This window comes from Garra rufa, chromosome 1, assembly GCF_049309525.1.
Source record: "Garra rufa chromosome 1, GarRuf1.0, whole genome shotgun sequence".
Lineage (NCBI taxonomy): Eukaryota > Metazoa > Chordata > Actinopteri > Cypriniformes > Cyprinidae > Garra > Garra rufa.
The window spans coordinates 15,714,307-15,740,798 of NC_133361.1; the positions used below are offsets into that span (position 1 = coordinate 15,714,307).

Genomic DNA, 26,492 nt, shown 5'->3' on the forward strand with positions numbered 1-26,492 from the left:
TAGTGTATTTGGAAAATTACAATATTTTAACATTTTTATTTCAATCAAGTCATTAAGTGACTAACAATCTTTAACACTGACTTTTTGTGCACAAGAAAAAAAAATAAACTAGAAGATTTCCAGTAAAGTTCCATTTCCCTTGATTTACATCAGTTACGAAGATGAAATGTGAACGAGGGTTGAGAACAGAATTTGAGAAGAAAATCTGTTTAAAAATACAAATAAAAGTGTTGTTTATTCAAAAAAAAAATATAGATATTAAAACATGTTTACTTCATTTTTCTGTGATCAATATGCATAATGTTGAATTTTCCTGTATAACTATAGTAAAAGCATAACAAAAATAACACATCTCTCCTCATCTTATTGAAGTCCTGGACAAATCCAGGAATTTAAATGCAGGTCAACAGCTGAAAGACAAAATGTTCTGATCGCAGTCTAACAGATCAAACGTTTATTCAGTCTATGAACAGCATTTATTCTCTATTTAAGTAAAAGATCCATTCATCAGAATTGTGTTTTGGGTCACGTCTGGAGGTTTGAACGTCTTTCAGCTTCATTAAAACATGTAAACAATCATCAGGGCCTCTGGTAACTCTCACCTGGTGAAACTCTCACACACAAAGTACACGTTAGGTTGTTTATTCGTCTTGAAGCACAAAGTTGTATATCCCAAAGTTGTTGTCAGCTGGAGAGATCAGCATGTCATCTCTGGCTTTTTTCAACGTCCTGCGCAGGAAATCCCTCCGTTTGTGCCACTCCTGAAGCTCCTCCTCACTGTGAGCAAAGTCACAACTCACACCTTCAGCACAATCATCGTCCAACCTGTCAATCAATTACCACAGCCAATCAGGACAAAGACCACTTCATCGTTGATGGTGTTCATTGACTTGGTGGTGGCGTACCTGGGACAGATGGAGAAACAGCGTCCAGGGAAGCGATAGGACCAAGCCAGACTCTCGTCCTCTCCCTCTCCGCTAAACACTCTCTGCTTGTGTTTCTCTGTGGTGATGTGCTGCTGCCATTGCCGTTCACTGTTACTGTGTTTTCCACAGAGGTGACAGTAGAATCCTTGCTGCACCAACAAACACACGAATGACTCCATTGGCAAGTGTGAGGACAGCAAACATGAAAACGTATGAAAACGAACGTACCGTCGCTTCAGCAAAGTCTGTAGGCATGGTGATCTGCTTCTCTTCCATTGGCTGAGACGGTGAGGTGCTGTCAGATGCTCTGTCCTGACTGGAGGTCGAGAGCCAGACGTCAAACACTTGCTGGATGTCCCGGACTGCAGTGGAGAACATGTGACCTCGATCATTATTTCAGACCATTTCTAGTCTATGATGCAACAACTGAATCCCAAGTCACACGCATGCACAAAGTATGAGAAAGTACACTCACAGACAATAGACACCAGTGGACTTCTCAAAACTAGTTTTAGGTTTTTTGCCTGATAGGAAACAAATCAGTGCAAAAAGATTCTAGAGACGAATATCAACTAATTATCAATATCTTGGAAACACTGCCACAAAAGCATGCCAAACTGTTCAAATTGGGTGTATTCACGTTTACTCAAATGGCTATAACTCTTCAACAGAATGATATATCTTTACCAAATTTGGTGCATTTATGTATTAGCTCAATCTGAGGATGCATGTAAAAGCTTGCAGAACTTTGCTAAAACAGGAAAAAACATGGCTCTTGGTATGGACCTATTGGTAGGACAATAGGTTAGGCAATGTTTTTGTCATTGTCTATTGTTCACATATTTTGGCCATCATTGGCCAGACAAATTTCAGCAGCTATTAGATAAGGTTAACAGAGGCTGATCAGATGGAAAATTGGTAGCCTGTTTGACTCTTGGTTCAACAGGGGTCTTGATATTCTGGTCATATTTTTTTTTCCAATCACATTTTACCAATTCCATACCACGTTGGTCTTAATAACGACTATTAATCATTGTAAGTGATATATATTTGTCCATGAAGGCTGGAAGTGAAAAACTCAAGCAAAATTATTAGGCATGTTTTCTTTTATAGACAAAATGAGCCAAAAAAGAGATTTAACTTAAGACTGAAAAGTCAAAAGTTATTAAATGACCATGAAAAGGATGCAATATTAATTCAATACTAGAATATGCAAAGTTAAATCATGATCATTGGATTGCGAAATGCTCATTGGGTCAGCACGGTCAGAAAAAATAGGTGGAGAAGAAAAGACACGTTAACTGCAAAAAAAAAAAAAAAAAAAAAAAAAGAATTAATGCAAATAATTAGGTGTGAAACGATCAGGAACCATTTAGTCTCCAGCGTGACCATTTTCCTGAAAAGTTTTGAAAAAAGGTGGCAATGGAGACTAAATGGTTCCTGATGGTTTCATACCTAATTCTTCACCTTAATTCTTAATTTGTTTGCAGTTAGGCCGTTGTTTCTCCACTTTGTGGACAATTATATATCACTTACACATGCTTAAATAAAATAATAATAGTATTTATCAAGATTGATGTGGTTTGGAATTGGTAAAATGTGCTTGGACAAAAAAATTATAACCAGAATATCAACGTGCCTAATAATTATGCACATACTGTATTCATATTTTATGCAATTCCTATCTCCTAAACCTGACCAACTACGCCTCAAGAAATGCTGGCAATCAAACTGTTTGTTAAATACTATATAAGACTAAACATACTTTCTAACTAAATCCTTTTCTAGTCTAGCCTTTTTTTTTTTATTCTCAATGAAATGGAGACTGCCTAGATCCATAATTATCAAAAGCATGTTGAACTTCAGTATTTCGGATGGCCTAACAGGGTAATTCAAACGTTACCATAATCAACTGTACCCAAAGCCCTATAATTCCTAAATCAAACCTCAGAACTTCAAAACTTGGCTAGTACATGCAGCATATGACTGTGACCAAACATCAATGTTGATTGTGTGTTTGGTTTGACGCTCACAGCCATTGTTCTTCATGTACGTCCACAGATCCTTCTCCTCCTGACTGTGAGCGAAACTACAGTTCCCGATGTAATGACATTTACGCTGCTTCAGCACATGGACGCAGATCTGTGAAGAAACATTCAGCGTTATCAATGCCGTTTTTGACTTTGTTCACTATTTTTATTCACGCTTCTCCTTCCCTACTGCATTTTAAATGGTCCTGCAGTCTAACAAATGAGTTTTTAACAGTACATATACATTGCATTTCACAAAACGAGACACTGTTTTCACTCACGTCATATTGTTGAGGAAAGGTTTTGGCAAAAGGCAAAGGTCGCACTGAGACCCACTTCTTCCTCTCGTGGGATTTGACCAGTAAAACCCTCCTGTCTTTGGTCCAGCTAAAGAGAGACAGACAGAGGAAGAGTGTGAGACAGGTGTGTGTTCAGATGTATTTGTGTGAGCATCTGTCCATCCGTCCGTCACCTGTGTCTAGCTTTAGCGGAGCAGTATTTCAGTGCTCGGTCCGGTTCACTGACCAGACCGTCTCTCCAGCACTGACTACATGCAAACTTCATCATCAGCTCCAGGCCCTGACCTTTGACCTCAGTTGCTTCAGGACTTCCTGTTCCCTGCACAGGACCCACCTTCCTGTTCGTCTCCTCTGCTCTGACTGGACTCTTTGATTGGGCGGCAGTGACTTTGTTAGGTGAGCGTGAAGCTACGACGGCAGGCTGATGGAGACACAAATGATCACCATATGCTTTATAAAAGTCTATGTATTAATCACTGCTGTCTACTAAGTCTACATACACCAGCATTAGTGCTCAGAGTGATCAAACCTCTAAGAGGATAATTCACCTAAAATGAAATCCCATGACACTACAATGGCAATGAAAGATTATCCACAGCTACTAAAATTTCTACATTTGTGACCCTGGTCCACAAAAGCAATCATAACATAAGGGTCAATTTTGTTGATTAAATAAGCTTTCCAATGATGTATGGTTTGTTAGGATAGGACAAAATTTGGCAGAGATACAACCATTTAAAAATCTGGAATCTGAGGGTGCCGAAAAAATCTAAATATTGAGAAAATCGCCTGTAAAGTTGTCCAAATGAAGTTCTTAGTAATGCATATTACTTATAAAAATTAAGTGTTGATATATTTATGGTAGGAAATTTACAAATTATCTTCATGGAACATCTTTACTTAATATCATAATGATTTTTGGCATTATTTTGACCCATACAATGTATTTTGACTACTGCTACAAACATACCCATGCTACTTAAGACTGGCTTTGTGGTTCAGGGTCACATTTGTGAAAGAAAGTCAGTAAATGTGTGAGTAACAGGTAAGTAAATAATGACAAATTATTATTTAAGAATTGCTTACATTCATATTAACAAATTATTTAGAAGAAACTCACACGCTGTTTGTTCCAGTGTTTTTTAGACTCCTGCACGATCTCTTCATGGGTCACTCCTAAACACACATACAGATGAAGTCTGGTCTCATGACAATAGCAGGCTGTAACCAGGTGTTCAGTGTGTTGTTTGTGTACCAGTATGTTTCTGCAGAATCCAGATCTGCAGTTCAATAAGTGAATGAGCCAAGCCGCAGCCGTCCTCCTTCTTACAGCCCAAAGCGAGCCCATAACGACACACGTCTAACTGACAGCGGGCGTTCAACGCTCGGATCTTAGTGTAACTCACAGTGCTGCTCTTCACCACGTGAACCAAACACCTGACAGAGAGACAGAAAGACACTCAATACATGCTTTTTTCAAATGATCTAGTATTGTTGAGCTATAATGTCTTTACTAACATGTGACAATGTGTTTGCTGTGGTGTGCTTCCTTACGTACTTCTTTATGTCAAACTGATGTTGTGTTGATACGTTCGCACACAGAGTGGGATTCTCCTGCCAGCGTTTGCTAATCATTCTGGGTTTGCAGTCAAAACAGGCCTGTGGGAAGACAAAACAAGTGTTTCAGTTTTAGAAAAGAAAGCCTTTCAACATTCTAAGCAATCTATATATATCTATGTATATCTATATCTATATCTACACACACACACACACACACACACACACACACACACACACATACATACATACATATACATATACATATTAGGGGTTGCACCGACTAACCGACTAGTCGACTTTAATGCTCTGCCATGACGCTTTAAGCTTAACGTCGACTAGTCGCTGGTCCTATACAGGATAAGAAGGATAAGAAGTCTTTGAAGTACTCTCTGTTTTTTAAAAAAGAGCTAAAATTATAGATAAAGCATACTCCGAAAGCGCTCCACAAGACGTGTGATTATACTATCTTAATGCTTAAAACTGAACAGGAGGATGCACGTTTTAAACAGCTTATTGTAATTGCCATTCTAATCTAATGCACTGCGTTGTAACGCACACACATAGGCTACAGACAGACAGTAGTTCGTACATCACGTGCAGATCGCGCGCACGCAATCATTCAAAAGCGCGGTGCGAAAATGAATTGTCAACACTGTTTTATTATTTCTCCGTAATATAGCTTAGGAACTGAAAACTTCTAGCATATATTTCTTAGTAATTAAAACCCACAGCTTTATTATTAGGCTAGTAGAGAGACGCTGCAAGGTAGAATTAATTCACACACGCCATCGCTCTCTCACTAATGACTTTATATTAGGGGTGTGACAAGACACTTATCTCACGAGACGAGACGAGACGAGATTTTGGGTACACGAGAACGAGACGAGACGAGATTTAACTTTTTTAAAATAAATCCTCAATGATGAAATATATAGGGGACAATAGTATTTTATTCAACAAAAAACACAAAATGCAAAAAAAAAAAAAAAAATGTAGGTGCATTTTGATATGAACTTGTACTTTATGAAATTAAACTTATATTTTAATGAATTATATGCAGTAATAAAAATGCTGCATGATTCTGGGTAAACTGAAAAACAATTGTCTTTTATAAACTGGAGATCACGATTCTGAAGAAAAAAAGGATTAGAAAATTAAACAAAATTACATAATTTACTAGTGGTTCTGAAATAATGTTCATTGCTTAAGTCTGAAAAAAAAAAAAAAATGAAGGAGCCTGTGTCTCAATTAATAAAGACTTTCACTATTGGAATCTCTTGAATGTTTAATTCAATGAAAAATACTTTTTTTAAACGTGCAGTTGTCGCCCTCTCCTGGTGAAGAGAATAAACGTTGCTCTACATACCTGTTAGACAATAAGTGTGTATATCCAAACTATAAGCTTTTATCCCAGTACTTATGTTATTTAAATGTCTGTAACAAAGACATGATGATGATTATGTGGTTAAAAAGACTGTTTGTGTTGCTTTCTGAAACCATAGCAGTAAGAATGCAGATTTGAATGTCTTCAATAACTTTCACATCGGCGTCAGTGGAGCGTGAAACAGTTGTAATAGACAATGCTGAATCGTTGTCATTCATGAATAAGATCGCATGGGTGTTTGAATAGAGATCGTGATATTTATATAACTATTAGTCATGCAGCCCTAATGTAAACACTGCAAAATGTTTTGCCATGATATCGCCACGTTCTCGCGAGACCAGTCAGATCTCGCGGGACACATCGGAGTCTCGCGAGATCTCGTGCCACGAGATCTCGTCACACCCCTACTTTATATAAATGTAATCTTTACAGTGCTACTTTATCTGTATCTGATTTAGAACGAGCAGAAATCTGTGAGAAATATAACGACCCAAAGACAAAATAACTGATAAAAGCAAAGTACTGTAAGAGCAATAGCCATTTAGGCAGCGCTTTGTCATATGCCACAGCTGTGCACAAGGTGTTCCAGTCTCCTCTCAAGGTTTAGGTAGGCTATTTGTTTAATAATGACGTTATAAGCGACTAGTCGACGTCGACTCGACTTTTATCACATAAATGTCGACTTCAAAAAATCTGAAGTCGTTCAACCCCTAATACATATATAAATACACCTTTGCATGCCATAGCTTACACAGGACTGGTGGGGAATTTTGATACACCTTTTTTAAATATGTTATGTGGTTTATTTGGATAGGTTAACAAAATAGCAGCATGTTCTTAATATAAGAAAAAGATTTTTTTCCATTTTTCTGCACTAAACAAGTGAATTTTGCCAATATATTTTCAGAGATGCTATAGAATAATAATTTAATGAAAATATAATTTTGACAAAACATATTTTTAATTCTAATTAATTAGGATGCTTTAGAACAGCTTGGACTATTTGGAAAGGTATAGAACTTTGGATTTTCCCATAGACTGTGACAGTTTGCAAAGGGTATGAATAATTTTGGACATGCCACTTTTTTTTCAAATGTAAATAGAAGCTCAGAAATATATATATATTTTTTTCACAATGATGCCTCTTGGGACTGTGTCACTTCCAGCCAAAAAAAAAAAAAAAACACTTGCTGATTGAATAAAAGTAACTTTAAGTCAGAATCTGCCAGGGGTATGAATAATTTTGGGCTTGACTATTTTCTCTCTCTCTCTCTCTCTCTCTATATATATATTATATATATATATATATATATATATATATATATATGTGACCCTGGACCACAAAACCAGTCATAAGGTTAAATTTTACAAAACAGATATAAACATTATATGAAAGCTCAATAAATAAGCTTTCTATTGATGTATGGTTTGTTAGGATAGGACAATATTTGACCGAGATACATCTATTTGAAAATCTGAAATCTAAGGGTGCAAAAAATCAAAATACTGAGAAAATCACCTTTAAAGTTGTCCAAATTAAGTTCTTACCAATGCATATTACTAATCAAAAATTACATTTTGATATGTTTACAGTAGGAATTTTAAAAAAAATCTTCATGGAACATGATCTTTACTTAATTTCCTAATGATTTTTGACATAAAAGAAAAATCAATAATTTTGACCCATACAATATATTTTTGGCTATTGCTACAAATATACCCCAGCGACTTAAGACTGGTTTTGTGGTCCAGGGTCACACATATATATATATATATATATATATAAACAAATCTGTATAAAGTGCTTACATGAGAGGAAGACAAAAACATTGTGTTAATGTTGATACAAATTTAAGTTAACATACAAAATTTTGAAATATTTGGTTTAATTTTGCACTCTTGTCAACTAAAATCAGATGCAATTTGAGCTTTTGTGTCTTTTACAGTAAAATTTTAATTAATTAATGTAAGGGCCGGTTTACACCAAGGATGATAAACATAAAATATATATTTTTTAAAACTGCTCTAACTGATATCAAAATCCAGTCCTCAACTATAATGACAACAACATATAGAAACAGTATCACTGCAATCACTTACAAAAACAGCCAACAACCAATTAAAATCATCAACAGCCAATCAGAATTGATCCTTCTTCAAAAAGCTTGTGCATTTAAAGCAGATGATGACAAATCTGCAGTGCACACTTCAAATAAACAGAACGTTACCGTGTGTTGGTTTGAACACTAATATAGAAATTAATTAACACTAGAAATTAGGGATGGCGAAAACTAAAAAATTTCTTGACCGACCACCGAGCCTCATTAGCCGGTTGAAACCGGTTAACCGATTAGTTTAAAATATGGTACGCTATTTGAAATAACAGCCATTTCGAGCCGCGCCTGCAATTTCGCAAGTCTGTCGCATCTCTCTGCCGCTCTGCCTTCCGCACACACACACACACACACACACGTTGGGTTTACATGTTTTATGGGGACATTCCATAGGCGCAATGGTTTTTATACTGTACAAACCGTACTTTCTATGGCCCTACACCTACCCTACACCTAAACCTAGCCCTCACAGGAGATTGTGCATACTTTTACTTCATCAAAAAAACTCATTGTGCATGATTTATAAGCCTGTTTCCTCATGGGGACCTGAGAAATGTCCCCACAAGGTCAAAATCTACTGGTATTCCTATCCTTATGGGGACATTTGGTCCCCACAACGTGATGAATACCAGGTACACACACACACACACACACACACACACACACACACACACACACACACACACACACACACACACACTGCCACTCACGTCACTTTTTTAAAATCCCATACAGCGCGAAACATGAGTCCCGCAAACGCGGCGCCGAAGAGCTTGTTGTATGTAATCGTAGGACAAATGGCTCCTTAGTTTCAAATGGTTTGGGTACAAGGTGATCGCTTTGAAAATAAAGGCGTTTGTCTAGGTTAGAAGCTCATTTGAAACATTGCCACGGCTCATTTAAGAAAATGACAGCTCCGAAGAGACGCCGCTTTAGTTGAGGTAGTGCTGCTAACCATAATAAAGAAAGATGATGCCTGCTACTATATTTAAGCACTGTATCACACAAGTTGCAACTTACATCTGTCTCATTCTTTTTGGTGAAATAGTCCCACACACTACTTTTCTTTGCACGCTTCATCCTGTCGTCTGCCCTGGCTCTAACCTCGAGTGTTTTAGCCTGTTGCCTTTACTTTACGCAAACCTTGTGAGCGCGCGAACCCAAACGCTGTGACCTCGCACCAAATGTTTTTATTGGTTTATTAAGTACAAACAGGCGAGTTATGAAAAATTGAGTGTGAGGGATAATTTGTTCACTTAACACAAAAAGATGATGAATGAGATGGCTAACTGTAGTAGCGTATAGTCCACTGTCTATAATAGCCTAATTTAGATATCACTTTTTTTTTTAACCGACTACCGACAACTTTGACCGGTTAACGTTGATACGGTCAACCACCGGTCAAACGGTCATCGGTTAACATCCCTACTAGAAATGAACACTTATGGCTGCTATTTTGAGATCACGTGACCAGCTGAACAAGAGTTGTTTCAGTAACAGCATTTCAACTGGAATAAATCCATTAGTATAAAGCTCAAGACTTAAAGGAACACTCCACTTTTTTTGGAAATGGTCTCATTCTCCAACTCCCCCCGAGATAATAAGTTGAGTTTTACCGTTTTGAAATCCATTCAGCCGTTCTCCTGTTCTGGCGATATCATTTTTAGCATAGCTTAGCATAGATCATTGAATCCTATTAGACCAATAGCATCACGTTCAAAAATGACCAACGAGTTTCCATATTTGTTGTATTTAAAACTTGACTCTTCTGTAGTTATATCGTGTACTAAGACCGGTGGAAATGCAAAGCTGCGAGTTTCTAGGCTGATAAGATTAGGAACTACACTCCCATTCCGGCGTAATAGTCAAGGAAGTTTGCTGCTGTAATATGGCCGAAGCAGGAGCAGTAATACCACACAGCACATGTGCAAATGCTAACCTAGCTGGGAACTAATTTCAGGTGCTGCTTGATATCACTGCGCCTGCTACATCCATATTACGGCAGCAAACTTCCTTGACTATTACGCCGGAATGGGAAAATCGCATCTTTACATTTTCCGCTGGTCTTAGTACACGGTATAACTACAGAAGAGTCAAGTTTTAAATAGGACAAATATCGAAACTCGTCGGTCATTTTTGAATCCAATGCTATTGGTCTAATAGGATTAACTCGGGGGGAGTTGGAGAACGAGCCTATTTCCAAAAAAAGTGTTCCTTTAAGCTGAATTGTGAAATTATGTGTGTGTGCGTTACCTCACAGAGGAACATAAACATGCCCGTGTGTATGTTCAGTAGTTCGACGACACTGAGAGCTTGTCTCTTATTGGTCGAGAGTGGATTGAAGAGTAGCTCTCTGACTAGTAAGCCCCGCCTCTCCTGCGTCCACACGTCGATCTCTTCTTGACAGTATGCAAACGTACAGTCCTCGCCGTACTTACACATCTGATTCTCCAACACCTCTATACACACACACACACACACACACATACATACACACACACACACACACACACACACACACACACACACACACACACAGGTAGGATTAAATCACATTAATTAAGATACTAGCTCATCAGTTATTGACTGGTTAACAGGCGATGCACCTCTGCAGAGCGCAAAAGGGGCCTGGAAGTTGTTGCGAGTTGGGCGTAGCCGGATCCGCCTCCAGGCTGAGTTAGCCCCGCCCCTCCTCCGGCACAGCAGAAGATCCTTCTTACACCTGTGAGTCACATCAGACCTGAACTCGAAATCCAGCACACCGGGACCTGAAAGAAACACACGGACAGACACGTTAAAGACAGAATGATAAAACAACAGATAGAACAATTAGAATGCTAAAATGAAAGATAGAATGATAAATAGAGGGACAGATAAAACAGTAAATAGAGGAACATACAACAATAAATAAAATGATAGACAACGCAACAGATTAAATGATAAATAGAGATAGACAAATTAAGTAAAACACAAGCTATAATGATAAATAGAATGATAGATAAAACAAAAGATAAATATAATGATACCTAGAACAATAAATAGAACAAGAGAAAGAATGATAGATACCTCCATAAAACAATAAACACAATTATATTTAACAATAAATAGAGCAATGAATTGACAGATAAAACAATAGATTAAGCGATAAAACATTACATAGAACAAATATAATGATGAAGATAAATGAGCAACCGATAAAACGACAAACAGAACAAAAGATCAAATAGTAAACAAATGAAAGAGTGATAAAACAATTAATAGAACGACAGACGGAACGAAAGAAAGAAGGATAAACTTGTAAATAAAATGTTACACTGCAAGTCAAAAGTTTCTGAACAGTAGGATTTTTAACGTTTTGATCCAAATACAGCAGAAAGCAGTAATATTGTGAAATATCTTTTTACTATTTTTACTGAACTGCTTTCTATTTGAAAATATTGTCACCCAAGCAAAATTTTTAGCATCATTACTCCAATCTTTCAGAAATCATTTTAATTTGCTGTTCAAGAAACATTTATTATTATTATTTTATCTATACGTAAAACAGTTGAGTAATTTTTTTAGCATTCTTTGATAATTATAAATATCCAAAGATCAGCATTTATCGGAAAGAAACTATAGAAATGATTACTTTTATTTAGCAAGGATGCTTTAAATTAATCAAAAGTGATGATAAAGACCTTTATAATGTTACAAAAGATTTTTATTTCAGATAAACGCTGCTCTTCTGAACTCTATTCATTAAAGGAACCTGGAAAAAAATGCAACATAATAATACGTGTTTTTTTGAGCAGCAAACCAGAATATTAAAATGATTTCTGAAAGATCATGTGACTGGAGTAATTATGCTAAAAGTTCAACTTTGAAATCACAGGAATAAATTACATTTTAAAATATATTTAAATAGAAAGCAGTTGTTTTAAATAGTAAAAAATATTTCGAACTTTTACTGTTTTTGCTACTCTTTGAATCAATAAATGCCAGCTTGGTGAGCAGAAGAGACTTCCTTAAAAAAAAAAAAAAACATTAAACATCTAACTGTTCAAAAACTTTTGACTGGTAGTGATAGTGATAAATAGATTGAACAACACATAAAACGATATATAGAATGATAAATAAAACAATAAGATAAATACAATTACAGAATGATTAAAAAAATAGAATGACAAACCAATAAACAATAAATAGAACAACAGATAAAATGACTTATAGAACAGTATAACAAATAAATGAATAACTATAAAACAATACATAAAACAGGATAAAGATAACCATCAATAAAATGCTAAACAGATCAATAAAACAATACAAAGGATAATAAAAAGACAGTATGATAAATAGAACAATAATACAATAAAAAGAATAACATATTGACATATAGAACGACAGACAAACAAACAGCAGACAGTGAGTGTCTGAATCACCTGTACTGATGAAGCAGCTTCTGCAGGCTTGAGTGAAATCATGCGTTTGTTCCAGCGGGTTTTTGGACAGACTGGAAAGAGTGGAGGTCACGTGACCATTTCTCTGTAAAACACAGGCACTAATTAAACAAACAGATATGCAATAACACTTTCACGTCTTCAGGCTGTCAAAAACGCCAAACGTACCGTATGAGAAGAATTTGTCTGTTTGACTGGCGGCAGAAAACTGCGACAGACATTCCCACCTGACAGAGAAAACAAACACATGCTTATTAATCAAAATTAATGTTCAAGTATCACACAACGGTAGGTTTAATATTTGAGCTGAACACACAGACCTGGCAGACTGAATTCAGACAGCGAATCGAGCGCGTTTCCTCCCACCGCTAGAGGCTGCTGCAGGGAAACGGAGCCGCCGGACGGACAGATGGAGTCCAACGCGTCCAGATCGCCGCTGCAAGAGTCCGAGCTCAGTTTAGGTTTAGTGAAGGTGTCCAAAGAGTTCAACTGACTCCCGACGGATGAGAAGAAGGCAGGGGGAAGACGAGGAGGCGAGAAACACACCAGAGCACTAGGAACGACTCCACTCTGTACGCCAAACAGGAAAGAATTAACTCGTAACCATAAACTAAGACATCTAGAGTTGAGGTCAAAAGTTTACATGCACCTTGCAGAATCTGCCAAATGATAATTCTTTTACCAAAATAAGAGGGATCATATTTAGTACTGGCATGAATAAGATATTTCACACAAGACATTTCCATACAGTCCACAAGAGAAAATAATAGGTGAATTTATAAAAATGACCCCGTTCAAAAGTTTACATACACTTGACTTAACACTGTGTTGTTACCTGAACGATCCACAGCTGGGTTTTTTTTTTTGTTTAGTGATAGTTGTTCATGAGTCCCTTGTTTGTCCTGAACAGGTAAACTGCCTGCTGTTCTTCAGAAAAATCCTTCAGGTCTCACGAGTTCTTTGGTTTTCAGTATTTTTGTGTATTTGAACCCTTTCCAACAATGGCTGTATGATTTTGAGATCCATATTTTCACACTGAGGACAACTGAGAGACTCATATGCAACTATTACAGAAGGTTCAAACGCTCACTGATGCTCCAGAAGAAGAAAAAACACGATGCATTAAAAAATGTAACTTTTTGAAGTTGAGGTAAGCAGGGTAAACTTATTTTGTCTTCTGGGAAACGTGTAACTATCTTCTGTAGCCTCTAAAGGGCAGCAATAAATGAAAAAAAAACAAAAAAAAACATGATATTTAGGCACACATCTTCATTCTGTTCAAAAGTTTTCAGCCCCGCTCTTAAAGGATTAGTTCACTTTCAGAACAAAAAGGCTTGCCTTAGTCGTAAAGAAATTGGGTTTTTTGAGGAAAACATTTCAGGATTTCTCTCCATATAGTGGACTTCTATGGTGCCCCCAAGTTTGAACTTTCAAAATGCACTTCTCTAAACGATCCCAGCCGAGGAAGTAGGGTCTTATCTAGCAATTTTGAGGTTGGGGAAGGAAACGAGATGGGGATTTTTCCAACATACCCTAACTGTATCGACCTGGATCACACAGACTACGCATGTGCATCGCAGAGACGAGACAAGACGAGGATTTGATGTTAAAAAGTATATTGTCAATTTGCTTTGAAAATAACTGATCGTTTCCCTAGATAAGACCCTTCTTCCTTGGCTGGAATTGCTTAAAGCCCTTTGAAGCTGCGTTTAAACTGCATTTCGGAAGTTCAAACTCGGGGGCACCATAGAAGTCCACTATATGGAGAGAAAAATCACAGTTTCTTCAGGACTAAAGAAAGAAAGGCATGATCATCTTGGATGACAAGAGGGTAAGTATCTGTACCTTTTTGTTCAGGAAGTGAACTAATCCTTTAATGCATCATGTTTCCTTCAAGAGCATCAGTGAGTGTTTTAACCAGGGTTCCTCAAATCTTGCCCTGAAGGCCAATGCGCTTCAGAGTTTAGCTCCAACCCAGATTAAACTCACCTACCTGATTTCTGGTTTAAACCTTCTGTAATAGTTGCATATGAGTCCCTCAGTTGTCCTCAGAGTGAAAATCATACAGTCATTGTTGGAAAGGGTTCATATACACAAAAATGCTGAAAAACCAAAGAATTTGTGGGAATTGAAAATTTTATTTTAACTGTTCAAGACATTAACATCACACAAAAAAACAGCTGTGGATCATTTAGTTAACATTAAAGTATTGAGAATCAAGTGTATGTAAACTTTTGAACGGGGTCATTTTTATTAATTCAACTATTATTTTCTCTTGTGGATTATATGTAAACGTCTCTTATGTGAAATATCTTATTCAGGTCAGTGCTAAATAAAAAATAACATGCATTTTGTATGATCCTTCTTATTTTGGTAAAATAATTAATATTTTGCAGATTCTGCAAGGTGTATGTAAACTTTGACCTTAACTGTATGTCTGAATAGTTAGTCTCGCTCACCTGCGACGCATCTTCCTCTTTAGACATGCAGTCCAGCAAACTGTCCAGCTCGTCTCCCATCAGCTCATTGTCATCCAGCAGCTGAGACACGGGCACTGAGAGCGGCACGGCTCCTGACAGAACCGGGGCCTCATGGGAGTTGCTCACAGGGACTGGAGCGGGCAAGACAGGAGAAGGCCATTCAGCGTCAGCTGTCAGACAGAGAAAACATTGAAGATGAACGCTATCAGCTGCAGAATTAGACTAGAGTAGAGACATTTGCAATGAAACTATACACTACATAGTGGCTTCTTCTGATAAAATAGCATGTGAAACTGCAGAATTATTTCAGAAATAAATGTTGTGTACATCTTAATTTTTAATAGCTCTTCTTCTTAAAAGTCTCTTCTGGTCACCAAGGCAGCATTTACTTGATGAAAATACAGTAAAAATCTGTGAAATATATTATCACAATTTTAAACCACCATTTTCTATGTGAATATGTGTTAAAATGTAATTTATTCTAGTGATCAAAGCTGAATTTTCAGCATCATTACTCCTGTCTTCAGTGTCACATGATCCTTCAGAAATCATTCTAACCTGCTGATTAGCTGCTAAAGAAACATTTCTGGTTATTATCACTGAATGAATAGAAAGTTCAAAAGAACAGCATTAATTTGAAATGCTTGAACTGTCAATTTAATGGATCCTCAATTATACTCACCCAAAACTTTTGTACAGTAATGTAAAAATTGATATAAATACTGTTCAGCTTCTTGCACAGACCGATCGTTATATGTCTTAAGACCTTAATGTATCATCACGATCCACAGGGTTTAATTTGGTTTTGTCTGTGTATGTTTTTTTTGTTTTTTTTGTCTTAATATTTTTAAGTCCATGTTATGACTGACAGACTGCAACGGTTTGAGCTAAAAATCTTAATTTGTGTTCTACTGAAGAAATAAAGTCACTTACATCTTGGATGCCCTGGAGGTAAGCAGATAAACATAAAATTTTAATTTCTGGGTGAACTATCCCCTTAATTCATGCATTTGGCAGGCAGTTTATCCAAAGGGATACTGCAATGAAAAAATGTTATCAGTTCATGCGTTCTCTGGGAATCAAGCCCATGACCTTGGTGTTGCTAGCGTCACGCTCTACTATCTGAGTCAAAGGAAAACATGCTGCATTCCTACTGTTAGCATTATATTCAAGGAGAAGTTCACTTCCAGAACTAAAACAGATCATTTACTAACCCCCATGTCATCCAAGATGTCCAAGCCTTTCTTTCTTTAGTCATAAAGAAACTATGTTTTTCGAGGAAAACGTTTCAGGATTTTTTCTCCATATAGTGGACTTCTATGGTGCCCCCAAGTTTGAACTTCCAAAATGCAGTTTAAACAATCCCAGTCAAGGAAAATCGGTCTTATCTAGCAAAACAATCGGTTATGGGTAGTCTGTGCATCTCTGGTCTAAAACAGTTAGGGTAAGTCGAAAAGCTCCCATCTTATTCTCTCCCTTAATTTCAAAAGTAATTTCAAAATCATCCAACATTGCTGCTGAAGTACCAACCCAGTGTTTGCAAAGTGAACATGCAAAGCTCATCGAACACCCGTAAAAAAAGGTAAAACAGCAATGTAGGACAATTTTGAAGTTGGAGGAGAAAATAAGATGTGAGTTTTTCTGTCCTGAACTGGAAAAAAACAGAGTTAAGGCAGAGCTAGACAAGACGAGCATTAAAAAGTATATAAATTGTAATAAAAACAATTCAAAAAGCCATTGTTTTGCTTGATTTTTGCTTGGCTGGGATCGCTTAGAGCCCTTTGAAGCTGCATTTAAACTGCATTTTGGAAGCTCAATCTCGGGGCACCATAGAAGTCCAGTATACAGAGGAATATCCTGAAATGTTTTCTTCAAAAAACATAATTTCTTAACAACTGAAGAAACAAAGACATGAGCATCTTGGATGACAAGGGGGTGTGTAAACTTTTGTTCTGGAAGTGAACTTCTTTCATTTTTTTGGAGATACCTGTAGAGTCTGTCACTTCCTCCAACCCAATGGAAGAAATCTGCAAACAAACACAAGATATATAAAATACTCGTCATCAACTAGCTGAGCTGTAATGCCCAGCTAAAAATCATGAGAAATTAGTGTTTAAAGTTGTAGTTTTTTTTTTTTTTTAATAAAGCCCTGCCTCATCTAAAAGTGACGGCACAACACAGTCATCCTCAGATCCGGCTGCTTTCCCACTCTGAAACAGAAGAAGTTTTAGGAAAATAAAACTGTTTCATAATATGACTATCTTTCAGAAACTTTTCCTAATTGCACTCAAACAGACTGTTAAAAACATGTCAACAGCACACACAGGATGCTGGGTACTCACGTGAGAACTGATGTACGCCTTTCGGTTTTTCAGGCCCAGACTGGCTGCAATTTCCTTGGACAAATTACTGACCGTCTGATCCTGAAAAAACATGTTAACACAGAGAAGTGTTAATGAAAATGAAAACGAAATTAAGAAGTAAATTAAGCTACAATTTCATTCCTAGTTACAGTCAAACCAAACATTATTCAGACACCAGAAATAACTTTTGATATTTTTAGTGGGTTCAGGACACATTTTGGCTTGACTGTATGGCAATTAATCATTCATTTCTTGAGTATTTGTGATTGTAACATTCTCAAGGATAATAACAGATGTGTGTTGTTTACCTGCGGTGAGGCCAGCAGACATGCAGTGCTGCAGTCATACGCCTCTTTCAGTTTCCCAGACTCCTTCAGACACACAGCTTTACGATACAATGCTTTAGTGCTGTCCTTACACACATCCAGAGCGTGATCGCAATCCTTCACAGCGCTGTCAAACTCACCCTGAAACAGACAGAAAATACACATGGCTTCATCTGCAACATAAAATATAAAGCATCTAACAGGAACTTTAAAGGATTAGTTCACTTTCAGAACAAAAATTTACAGGTAATGTACTCAGCCCCCCTTGTCATCTAAGATGCTCATGTCTTTCTTTCTTCAGTCGTAAAGAAATTATGTTTTTTGAGGAAAATATAATGGACGTCTATGGTGCCCCCGAGTTTGAACTTCCAAAATGCAGTTCAAACGCAGCTTTAAAGGGCTCTAAACGATCACAGATGAGGAAGAAGGGTCTTATATAGCGAAACGATCGGTCATTTTCTAAACAAATTGACAATTTATATACTTCTTAACCTCAAATGCTCATCTTGTCTAGTCTCTTTAATCATCCTACATTGCTGCAGAAGTACCGACCCAGTGTTTACAAAGTGAACATACAAAGAAGATCAAACGGCTTTTACAAAAAAAACTAAAACAGCGTTGTAGGACGATTTTGAAGTTGAAGACAAAAACGAGATGGGAATTTTTCGACATATCCTAACTGCATTGACCCGGATCACACAGACTACGCATGAGCATCGCAGAAACCAGACAAGATGAACCTTTGAGTTTAAAAAGTATGGAAATTGTCAATTCGTTTCAAAAATAACTGGTCGTTTCGCTAGATAAAACCCTTCTTCCTCGGCTGAGATCGTTTAGAGCCCTATGAAGCTGTGTTTAAACTGCATTTTGGAAGCTCAAACTTGGAGGTACCATAGAAGTCCATTATATGGAGAGAAATCCTGAAATGTTTTCCTCAAAAAAACATAATTTCTTATCAACTGAACAAAGAAAGCCATTAACATCTTGGATAAAAAGGGGGTGAGTACATTGTCTGTAGATTTTTGTCCTGGAAGTGAACTAATCCTTTAAAGGCCAAAATCTAGAAACTAATTGAATTTTAACACTTTCATCCTGAAGTCAATGGGTTTTAGGCTCTATTTTAAATAAAATCAGTTTAATCTATGACATAAAATACATCTGTTTTTTTTCTGTTTTTTTAAATGCTACCATGGTGTAGTGATTATAGTTTATGTTTAGCTTTTACCTAGGGATGCACCGGTTGACCGGCCATAAATCGAAACCGGCCGTGAAAAATCATGATCGGTGCATCCCTACTTTTACCCTCTAGCCATTTTATTAAGGCTTTGAAATTCTTCAAAATTAAAACTTGTGTTCTGATTATCGTAAAGAGACACAAGTTTAAGACCCCCTTCTTGACTTCTTGGCATGGGTTTTTAATGTACAAATAAATGCAGCCTTGCTGAGCAAAGGAGAATGTTATAATAAATGTATTAATAGAGCTGTTGCCATGATTGTTATCATTATTTTTGTCATACTTTTTAATGTTGAATTTTATTTTGGACGAAAACCCGAAAAGACGACATCAGTCAGTACTACTTTTTGCTGACAGCAGCAGATTTATGAATGATTCTCATTACGCAGATTTTCCTCACGCTTTAGACTTTGAACCCTGGCTAAGGAGCTTGTGCAGCGCTGTCAGAATACATACAATTTGTGTGTATTAGACAACATAATATTCTGTAGTTTATTTACTAATGGTTTAAGGCCATTTCGCAATTTCAGTCATTAATAGGGGTGCAACGGATCGTAGATAATCCGTGATCCTTACGGACCAGCCCCCACGGTTCGGCACGCATGTGATTCGCGGATTAACTGTTAAATTTATCCATCATAGAGTTAAAGTTTATAATTTGCACGTTTTGTCCCACCAATTTACCCTTTCAAACAATTTTAAACCATTGCCGCAAAAGAGAACACGCATGCTGTTTTTTGTTTGTTTGTTTGTTTTTTTACCGCTGCCGCACACACCTGAAGCGAGCTCGCGCACAGAGAGAGAGAGAGAGAGAGAGAGAGAGAGAGGCACGATTCAAACTTTGCGATTCACAGGTTGATTCTCTCTTCTCTTGAACGGAAACGTACATACAAAGTTATGTTTAAATACCCGTTGTTTTATTCTGGTAAACACAGTCGGTTATGTCTTCAGTGAACCGAAACAGCTAAGAAAGAGATGCGTGCCAGTATTAGGTACGTGCATTCGGCCTTAAAGAGACAGCATCCTATAAATACCTGCAGTGAGAAGCACTAGTTATTTTACAATGAATTATTAAATTTCTGCACCTGAATACTAGTGTTATTGATTTATTTATGTTGTATTCATCTACACTTGTCATTTGTGTAATTGTTCTCGTTTTGTTACTGACTTTATTAGTTCAGCTAGTTTTTGCTGTGGATTAGAAGTACTTAAAGTAAGCATTCAGTAATTAATAAACAACAAACTTTTTTTTTGTTTTGTTTGTTTTTTGCTGATCAGAAAAATGATACGATCCGTGACTCAAAATCCGTGATATGATCCGAACCGTGAGTTTTGTGATCCGTTGCACCACTAGTCATCAAACAGTAACCAGCAACAACCAGCCCTTTCTCTTTTCATGGAAGACATGCGATGTGATACTAAACAGTCTCGTGCCATTGGAGCTTGTCATGATTTTTGCATCTTTCTTGGACAGTTTTAAATGCTTCCACACTGACAACATGTTTGCTATATTAGTGTGTGCCTCTATTTGATCACGTCACGTCATTGTTCGATATAATTTATTCTGCCTTTTCACTTATTTGGAGCACCTTAAGAGCTTTTTTTGCCGAACATTCTGTGCATCCCTAAGCAAAATGTGTAAGAATCATAAACTTTTGTTGTTCTCAAAGCTTATTTTCTACAATAATCCAACATCCAACAGAAAATCCCTTTTGGTTTTTTGGTCAAACAATCTGATTGATGCTTTTGAAGTTTAGCCTTCAAAAAATATGGTGTCAAACTCACCGTGTTCTGATGGACGGCCGCTCGGTTGATGTACAGGCTCTCCAGCAGGGCGGTGGGAACGTTCAGCCCCTCGGCTTGAGCGTAAAGTGCCACGTTGACGCCCTCGCTGAAATGACTGCGCGCCTGCATCCAGTCGCCCTGTCGAAACGCAGCATTGCCCTCGTCTAAGAGATCACACACCAGCTGAACCAAAAACCCCTGATGAACAACGAGAAAACAGTTATAGAACGTGTTTAACACTTGTTTTGAATGTAAACTAATCCAATCAAGGTTAAAACGACTTCAGTCTATACTTTAAAGAGAGAAAATGTGATCGTGTCTCCATTTAGATAAGCGTTTGTGTGCAAAATACTTCCTCAAGCCTGACCTCATAGGCTTCAGGGTCCGGATAAGGCAGAGAACATCTGTAGACATAAATAACAAAGCAAAAAATCAACATCATGATCGAGATATGGCAGTCAGCAGGGCTGAATGATACTTAAACGATTACTTCAAAAATATACATGTCCTGAAAATTTACTCATTCCTTTGTCATCCAAGATGTTCATGTCTTTCTTTTTTCAGTGGCAAAGAAATTACATTTAAGGAAAACATTCCAGGATTTTTCCATAAAGTGGACTTCAATGGCGCTCAACGGATTAAAAGTTAAAGATCAATTTTTTGTAAAGGGTGTTTGATCTTTGGATGTTCATTTTGTAAACAATGGGGTCAGTACTTCTGCAGCGATGTAGAATGATTTTAAAGTTGGGGGAGAAAATGAAATGGGAGGTTTTTTTTGACAAACCCTAACTTTCTTGAACTGGAATACAAAGAGTACACGCAGAGCTAGACAAGACGAGCATTTAAGGTTATAAAGTATATAAATTGTCAATTTCTTTGAGAAAATAACCAATTGTTTTACTTCCTCGGCTGGGATTGTTTAGAGCCCTTTGAAGCTGCATATAAACTGCATTTTGGAAGTTCAAACTCGGGGGCACCATTGAAGTCCATTATATGGAGGAAAATCCTGAAATGTATTCCTTAAAAAACATTTTTTTATGACTGGAAAAAAAAAAGACATGTACATCTTGGATGACAAGGGGGTCAGTAAATTATCAGAATATTTTTTTATTTATTTATTTTGGGAGCGGAGTAATCCTTTAAAGTACAATCATAATTTTTTTAGTACTTGATGAAGCTCAGCGCTCTTTGAATCCCCTCCCGGCGCTTCTGACGCTCACCGCTCATGTTTGACCATCACAAGCCTGAAAAACAAACAAACACAGGTGCAAAAGTTCACATCTACCACTGCAGTCTCAAAAGACACCAATGCAATGTAAAAAGTATGTATTTTAAAGTAAATATTTGGTTTGTACACACCAGCATATACACCAAAGTGACCCTGACCCACAAAACCAGTCTCAAGTAGCACAGGTATATTTTTAGCAATAGCAAAAATACATTGTATGGGTCAAAATTATATATATTTTTCTTTTATGGCAAAAATCATTAGGATAAGTAAAGATCATGTTCCATGAAGATATTTTGTAAATGTCCTACCATAAATATATCAAAACTTAATTTTTGATTAGTAATATGCATTCCTAAGAACTTCATGTGAACAACTTTAAAGGTGATTTTCTCAATATTTTGAATTTTTTTTTTTTTTGCACCCTCAGATTACAGATGAATAATTTTGGTTGCCGAACATTTGGTGCATCCCTAAGCAAAATGTATAACAATCATACACTTTTGTTGTTCTCAAAAGCTTATTTTCTACAATACTGCAACAACCAACAGAAAAATCCCTTTGGTGTTTTTGTCAAACAATCTGAGTCTCAAACCAGTCTCTAGTAGCACAGGTATATTTTTAGCAATAGCCAAAATACATTGTTTAAGTAAAAAATTATTGTTTTTTTCTTTTATGCCAAAAATCATTAGGATGTTAAGTAAAGATCATGTTCCATGAAGATATTTTGTAAATGTCCTACCATAAATATATCAAAACTTAATTTTTTATTAGTCCTATGCATTCCTAAGAACTTAATTTGAACAACTTTAAAGGTGATTTTCTCAATATTTAGATTTTTTGCATCCTCAGATTACAGATTTGCCAAATATTGTCATATCCTAACGAATCATATCCTATTTGGAACACAACAAAAGAGCTTTTTTTGCTAGTTTGAGACGAATAATTCCGGCTGCCGAACATTCGATGCATCCCTAAGCAAAATGTGTAAGAATCATACACTTTTGTTGTTCTTAAAGCTTATTTTCTACAATAATGCAACAACCAACAGAAAAAAATATCTTTTTTTTTTTTTTTTTTTGTCAAACAATCTGAGTCTCAAACCAGTCTCAAGTAGTACAGGTATATTTTTAGCAATAGCCAAAATAAATTGTATAAGTAAAAAATAATTGTTTTTTCTTTAATGCCAAAAATCATTAGGATGTTAATTAAAGATCATGTTCCATGAAGATATTTTGTAAATGTCCTACCATAAATATATCAAAACTTAATTTTTGATTAGTAATATGCATTGTTAAGAACTTCATTTGGACAACTTCAAAGGTGATTTTCTCAATATTTAGATTTTTTTGCACCCTCAGATTACAGATTTGACAAATATTGTCATATTCTAACAAATCATATCCTATTTGGAACACAACAAAAGAGCTTTTTTTTTGCTATTTTCAGTCGAATAATTTTGGCTGCCAAACATTCGATGCATCCCTAAACAAAATGTGTAAGAATCATTCACTTTTGTTGTTCTCAAAGCTTATTTTCTACAATAATGCAACAAATAACAGAAAAATCCCTTTGGATTTTTGTCAAACAATCTGAGTCTCAAACCAGTCTCTAGTAGCACGGGTGTATTTGTAGCAATAGCCAAAATACATTGTATGGGTCAAAATTATCGTTTTTTTTTTTTTTTTCTTTGATGCCAAAAATCATTAGGAAATTAGTTAAAGATCATGTTCCATGAAGATATTTTGTACATTTCCTACATAAATATATCTAAATTTTAATTTTGATTAGTAATATGCATTCCTAAGAACTTAATTTGATCAACTTTAAAGGTGATTTTCTCAATATTTAGATTTTTTGCATCCTCAGATTACAGATTTGCCAAATATTGTCATATCCTAACGAATCATATCCTATTTGGAACACAACAAAAGAGCTTTTTTTGCTAGTTTGAGACGAATAATTTCGGCTGCCGAACATTCGATGCATCCCTAAGCAAAATGCGTAAGAATCATACACTTTTGTTGTTCTTAAAGCTTATTTTCTACAATAATGCAACAAATAACAGAAAAATCCCTTTGGATTTTTGTCAAACAATCTGAGTCTCAAACCAGTCTCTAGTAGCACAGGTATATTTGTAGCAATAGCCAAAATACATTGTATGGGTCAAAATTTATTTTTTTTCTTTGATGCCAAAAATCATTAGGAAATTAGTTAAAGATCATGTTCCAAGATATTTTGTAAATTTCCTACATAAATATATCTAAATTTTAATTTTGATTAGTAATATGCATCGCTAAGAAGTTCATTTGGGCAACTTTAAAGGCAATTTTCTCAATATTTAGATTTTTTGCATCCTCAGATTACAGATTTGCCAAATATTTTCATATCGTAACGAATCATGTTATATTTGGAACACAACGAAATAGCTTTTTTTTTTTTTTTTTTTTACTATTTTCAGCCGAATAATTTTGGTTGCCGAACATTTGGTGCATCCCTAAGCAAAATGTGTAACAATCATTTTTTTTTTTTGTCAAACAATCTGAGTCTCAAACCAGCCACAGGTATATTTGTAGCAATAGCCAAAATACATTGTATGGGTCAAAATTTATGTGTTTTTTTTTTTTTCTTTTATGCCAAAAATCATTAGGATGTTAAGTAAAGATCATGTTCCATGAAGATATTTTGTAAATGTCCTATCGTAAATATATCAAAACTTAATTTTTGATTAGTAATATGCATTGTTAAGAACTTCATTTGGACAACTTCAAAGGTGATTTTCTCAATATTTAGATTTTTTTGCACCCTCAGATTACAGATTTGCCAAATTTTGTCATATCCTAACAAACCATAAGCTTATTTACTCAGCTTTTAGATGAACCCTTATGACTGGTTTTGTGGTCCAGGGTCACACATATCAAAGCACCAAAGTTTAAATTGTTACACTATAAAAACATCACAGTGTGCAGCACATTTATGCATTTTCCACAATGTATTTACATGTTTTCATTTGTGTGTGTGCTATGCCAGCTATCAAAAGTAACGTTTTGCTAACATTCCTAACGGTTATGTGAACGTTAAAGGAAACATTATGGAAAAGTTACTTTTGTATGTTCTCTGAACAATCTGAAACTTGTATCAACGTTCAAAATAGTTAGAAGAAGGTCCAACTAGATGTCATAAATATATTCCCTCAGCTGGGATGACACTCAAAACCGCTACAGTATTAAAGAGGGATAACTGGAGATTTGAAACACGCCCAAACTCACTGGACTGCACTTCCTCCCACAGACCGTTTCTACAAAAACGAAACTAAAGCAGCTGGAAATAAACATCCAGCATGACAATCCAAAAATCCACATACAGGGCACATACAACCTCAGATTAAAGTCGTAAGGTTGTTACAGTCACGGCTGTGAACTCACAAACTTTCCAGAGGACTACAGTCAGACTTTAGACTCACCTGTGTCTGGAAGAAAATCACGACAAAGAGCGCTTTCTTCCGAGTTTCGCGCTTGTTTAGTTGGCGGTTTGTGTGTAAGACATTAGTGGAGCGACTGACACATTCTTAGCTGAGCAAACTCAAGACATTTGCCAGATGTATGTGTGTAAAAAGTCTCACCCCGCTCGCTCGCTGTGAACCAGAGAGATGTTTCCAGCTAATAACGGCTGTTCCGCAGGAGGGGGCGCTCGTTGGCTGGAAGAGCCGAGTTTTTAATTTAAATACGAACGCTTTTTTCCATTATTGGGGACATATATAGTTTGTAAATCTTATATTTTTTAACATGTTTGTTTATAGATTCTATAGCTGAGATGTAAAGTAAAACACACCATATTAAACGCTATCAAATTATGTCCAAATACTCCATTTTAAGGAATCAACGAACAACTGTGATTGGTCCATGCTGACCAGCGATGAGTAAAGTAACACTTAAAACGTGACAGTGACGTTCTGCTGAGATAACGGTCCATTACAGAATAATTTTTTAAATGAGAAATGTTATGGATATTTTGACTCAGACCCCACAAAAGAAAATACTTGTTTCATTATACATTTATTCTTTTCTTAAGCAAATCTTATATTCACAAATGTAAATTCTCAAATTCTAAACCCGTCTTTTTAAGAGCCTGTGGAAAATTATATTAATTTGATTTTAATATCTAAAAATAAGAAAGCTATGAAGTCTGTTAAAATTCGTTTTGCACTTAAAGTTTTTTGGTAAGGAATTTTATGCACAATGGCCCTTTTTTGCTTTGTTTATTTTGTTTGCTTTTTATTATTATTTGTTTAGGTTTTTTATTCATTGAATGTTTGTCATCT

The 26,492-nt window shown here is 36.2% G+C and overlaps 2 protein-coding genes across 2 annotated transcripts in view; both read right to left on the bottom strand.

Moving 5' to 3' along the window:
* LOC141290255 (interferon-induced very large GTPase 1-like) overlaps positions 1–26,492 on the bottom strand; it is a 453,394-nt gene that overhangs the window by 118,564 nt on the left and 308,338 nt on the right. The gene's annotated exons all lie outside the window — the stretch shown is intronic.
* On the bottom strand, positions 4–25,813 carry zc3h7ba (zinc finger CCCH-type containing 7Ba). The gene is made up of 23 exons (XM_073836515.1): positions 25,635–25,813; positions 22,112–22,187; positions 21,311–21,347; positions 20,944–21,141; positions 17,907–18,065; positions 17,578–17,658; positions 17,389–17,445; positions 17,223–17,262; positions 15,215–15,405; positions 13,076–13,325; positions 12,924–12,982; positions 12,738–12,840; positions 10,920–11,081; positions 10,567–10,772; positions 4,814–4,914; positions 4,511–4,692; positions 4,376–4,431; positions 3,429–3,676; positions 3,238–3,343; positions 2,960–3,068; positions 1,155–1,288; positions 906–1,075; positions 4–825 (listed from the first exon to the last, which is right to left on the bottom strand). Exons 2-23 carry the CDS (start codon positions 22,168–22,170, stop codon positions 642–644), a joined length of 2,892 nt encoding a protein of 963 aa, XP_073692616.1. The 5' UTR covers positions 22,171–22,187; positions 25,635–25,813; the 3' UTR covers positions 4–641.

Bases quoted from the DNA above. Each gene is read 5' to 3' on its own strand.
- zc3h7ba (XM_073836515.1), bottom strand. From the start codon at position 22,170: ATGAGCGGTGAGCGTCAGAAGCGCCGGGAGGGGATTCAAAGAGCGCTG. The intron at 17,263-17,388 runs GCAGGGCTTTAT...GTTTGTTTGCAG, and splicing joins TGCCGTCACTTTTAGATGAG to ATTTCTTCCATTGGGTTGGA. The intron at 11,082-12,737 runs GTGATTCAGACA...TGTTTCTTTCAG, and splicing joins AAGCTGCTTCATCAGTACAG to GTCCCGGTGTGCTGGATTTC.